Below are 4,066 nucleotides of genomic sequence, written 5' to 3'. Positions count from 1 at the left end.
TATGTCAAGTAGCAGGTCAATCTGTATGTTTAAGAAGGCAGCATTAGTAATTAGCATCTATCTATCTATCTATCTATCTATCTATCTATCTATCTATCTATCTATCTATCTATCATCTATCTATCTATCTATCTATCTATCTATCTATCTATCTTTTTCTATCTATCCATCCATCCATCCATCCATCCATCCTTCTATCATCTATCTCACATGATTATTGTAAAGCCTTATATTTTTAAATCATTATTCAAATAATTTTATTATCATTTTATCATATTAATTATAATATTATTAAAATGATTTTAAGTAATATATCAAAATGTTTTGAAATAGGAAGAATAAACTAGAATTATCATTTACCTTTTTTGTATTCTATTTCATAAATGTGAAAAAATATGTGATCATATCTTAACTGATTTTTCATATCTTTTTTTTTCTCTTTTGAATCACAGATTCTACTTTGAATGGAAGACACCAACCAGACAAATGTCAGCTACTTCATCCTTTTGGGATTCTTTACCAATGCGGATCTTCAGATTCTCTTCTTTGTCCTATTCCTCTGTGCTTATCTGATGATCATAATGGAGAATATCATAATCGTTATAGTTATTTGGGTCAATAATAACCTTCACAAGCCCATGTATTTCTTTTTATGTAACCTTTCTTTTCTTGAAATCTGGTATATTACTACTATTGTCCCTAAAATGTTAGAAAATTTCCTATCACAAGAAAAACACATCTCCTTCCAAGGCTGCCTAACACAATTGTATTTCTTTGTTAGTTTTATGTGCAGTGAATTTGTTCTTCTGGCTGTTATGTCTTATGATCGTTATTTGGCTATATGCTATCCACTTCATTACCCAGTCCTCATGAACAATATATTATGTGCTTGGCTTTCAGCAGGATGCTGGCTATGTGGTTTTGTCACCTCCATGATCAAACTTAGCTTTATTGGCCAGCTGAAATACTGTAGCACTTACAAGATCAATCATTATTTCTGTGATATTTCACCCCTCCTGAATGTTTCTTGTACCGATTCTTCCATAGCTGAACTGGTAGACTTCATCTTGGCTCTAATGGTTATCATGGTTCCCCTCTGTATGGTTGTTACATCATACATCTATATCATTTCAACAGTTCTGAAGATTCCTTCAGCTCAGGGAAGAAAGAAGGCTTTTTCTACATGCAGTTCTCACCTTACAGTGGTTATACTCTTTTACTCCACCACACTCTTCACCTATGCACGGCCCAAAGCTATGTATGCCTACAACTCCAACAAACTTGTGTCAGTGCTCTACACTGTAATTGTTCCTCTTTTGAACCCTCTAATATATTGCCTCAGAAATAAAGAGATAAATTGTGCCTTGAGGAAGACATTTTGTCATTAAGCAAATATTCAGGAAAGCTCTTTATCATCATAGGAAATAGAACAATATTAAAATTGCTGCCTCTTCCTCAATTTTCAATTTTCTCCATACTATTTGTTTAATGAATCAATGAATGATAGCCAGCAGCTTCTTGGTTAATGTTAGAGACTGCTCTTTTTTTTTTGTATTTTGTTTTTTTTTTTCATTTTGTTCACTGAGTAAAATATGGGTTAAATTCTATGTTATGTTATTCTGTTATGTATTTATTTTTCAATCATCTCTTTTGGTATCATCAGAACATTGGCTAAAAGGTGGCCAAATTAGAACATTTACTTACACACAGACACAAAGACACACAGTCATATCTCTCCATCTGTCCATCCATCATCTATCAATCTCTCCACGTATATACACACTCACACAGTGTATGTATATATCAGCTGATAAGGAGGAGAACCTGTGGCTTAGTGGCTAACACATCTGCCTAATATGTAATACAGCCCAGGTTCGAATTCCTGTAAGGGTATGGCTAGCTGATGAGAGCTAAATAGCTTGAAATAGATCTATACTAGTCTCCTCTTATTTATTTATCAGCACAAATACAACACAAATACAGCAAAGGCAACATTAAAAATAAAAATATGGTTTTCTACCTGGATGGTCTTCTGTAATGAGCCGAAGGACAGAAATGGGGAGTAGTGAGCTCCCTCCCATATTTGGGCATACCAGGGGTTGTAACATAAATACATACATACATACATACATACATACATACATACATACATACATACATGTGTGTGTGTGTGTGTGTGTGTGTGTATTTGTGTTACAACCCCTGGTATGCCCAAATATGGGAGGAAGGTCAGTACTCCCTCTTTCTGTCCTTCGGCTCATCACAGAAGACCATGCAGGCAGAAAAACATATTTTTATTTTTAATGTTGCCCTTTTATATTTGTGCTGTATTTGTACTGATAAATAAATAAAGGGAGACTAGTATAGATCTATTTCGAGCTAATTAGCTCTCATCAGCTAGCCATACCCTTACTGGGATTTGAACATCGGCTGTATTATATCTTAGGCAGGAGTGTTAGCCACTAAGCCACAGGCTCTCCTCCTTATCAGTTGAGCCAGGGAAATAGGTATGTATTGTGACCTTCCTCCCATATTTAGGCATACCAGGGGTTGTAACACAAATACACACCTATTTCCCTGGCTCAACTGATAAGGAGGCGAGCCTGTGGTTTAGTGGCTAAGACTCCTGCCTAAGATATAATGTTTGGTAGGCGGGAGGTATCATCACGTTTGTTCATGTTGTGGGGGTGTTTCTCTATTTCAATGGCTTCCATGATTATTATTAGCCAACATCTTAAGAAACCCCAAAGACAAAATCCAGCTAGAAAAGCAAGGAGTCTACAAAATACCATGCAAAATCTGCCCAGCAATATACATAGGACAAACAAACAGAAGGATAAATGCACGCATCACAGAACACAAGAACGCAGTAAGAAAAAAAAGAAAAAAACTTCCTCCCTTTTCCAGCACCTTAAAGCTACAGGACATGAAATCAACTTTGAAGGAGCCAGGTTAATCTCCAAAACAGAACACCTGCACAAGAGAATAATCATGGAAGCCATCAAAATAGAGAAACACCCCCACAACATGAACAAACGTGACGATACCTCCCGCCTACCAAACATCTGGAAACCAGCCCTAGCCAACAAACGAACACCACCCACCACCCAAGCCGTTACAATACAAAACAACAATGCACACACAGCCTGCACCAATCAGCACCAATCTACCTATCATGATACAACCACACAACAAATCATTCCACTTACTGAAACAAAGCCAGCACCCCATCCCCTCCCACCAAGACTTACAGAAAGACGGCAGCTCCGATCACATTTTAAGCCCACAGCTTGAAGATGGCAGGTGAGATCCTGCCGAAACGTTGCAAAGACAATCTCAACCTTACACGGGAAAAGACCCGAATACAACAAAACCAGCATATATATATATATATATATATATATATATATATATATATATATATATATATATATATATATATATATATATATATATATATATATATATATATATATATATATATATATATATATATATATATATATATATATATATATATATATATATATATATATATATATATATATATATATATATATATATATATATATATATATATATATATATATATATAAACACATACATACATACATACATACATACATACATACATACATACTCTGTGTGTGTGTGTGTGTGTGTGTATCCTCTATCAAAAATCAATTATGAAGTGTTTTCAATGTTTCATTTGATTAGTATCACATCTCACACTACCTGTTACTGTTAATTGCAATAATAGTAGAAAAGTAGCAGAAAAATCAGTTGTTTCAATTACCCTAAGGCAGTGATGGCGAACCTATGGAAAGTGACTTCTGGGTTGCTCGGTGGGTCGTTTTAAGCGTTCCGAAGGCTTCAGGGACCTTCCGGAGGCTTCCCTGATGCCTTCGGAGCACTTAAAACCACCCTCCGAGCAAACCGGAAGTGACTTCCGGGTTGCTCGGAGGGTCGTTTTAAGCGTTCCAAAGGCTTCGGGGACCGTCCAGAGGCTTCCCTGACGCCTTCGGAGCTTAAAACCATCCTCCGAGCAAACCGGAAGTGACTTCCA

General features: G+C 36.0%; 1 protein-coding gene across 1 annotated transcript; it reads left to right on the top strand.

Annotated features, from left to right (window-relative positions):
* Positions 1–464: 464 nt before the first annotated feature.
* Positions 465–1,388, top strand: LOC309401510 (olfactory receptor 6Y1-like; the record flags this gene model as incomplete). The annotated part of the gene is made up of 1 exon (XM_081970571.1): positions 465–1,388. One exon carries the CDS (start codon positions 465–467, stop codon positions 1,386–1,388), a length of 924 nt encoding a protein of 307 aa, XP_081826697.1.
* Positions 1,389–4,066: the final 2,678 nt, after the last annotated feature.

This window comes from Natrix helvetica, assembly GCF_964273705.1.
Source record: "Natrix helvetica genome assembly, chromosome: Z".
In the NCBI taxonomy this organism is placed as follows: domain Eukaryota; kingdom Metazoa; phylum Chordata; class Lepidosauria; order Squamata; family Natricidae; genus Natrix; species Natrix helvetica.
Note: the sequence above shows the minus strand (reverse complement) of the source record. Positions and strands in the feature narration are given on the sequence as shown.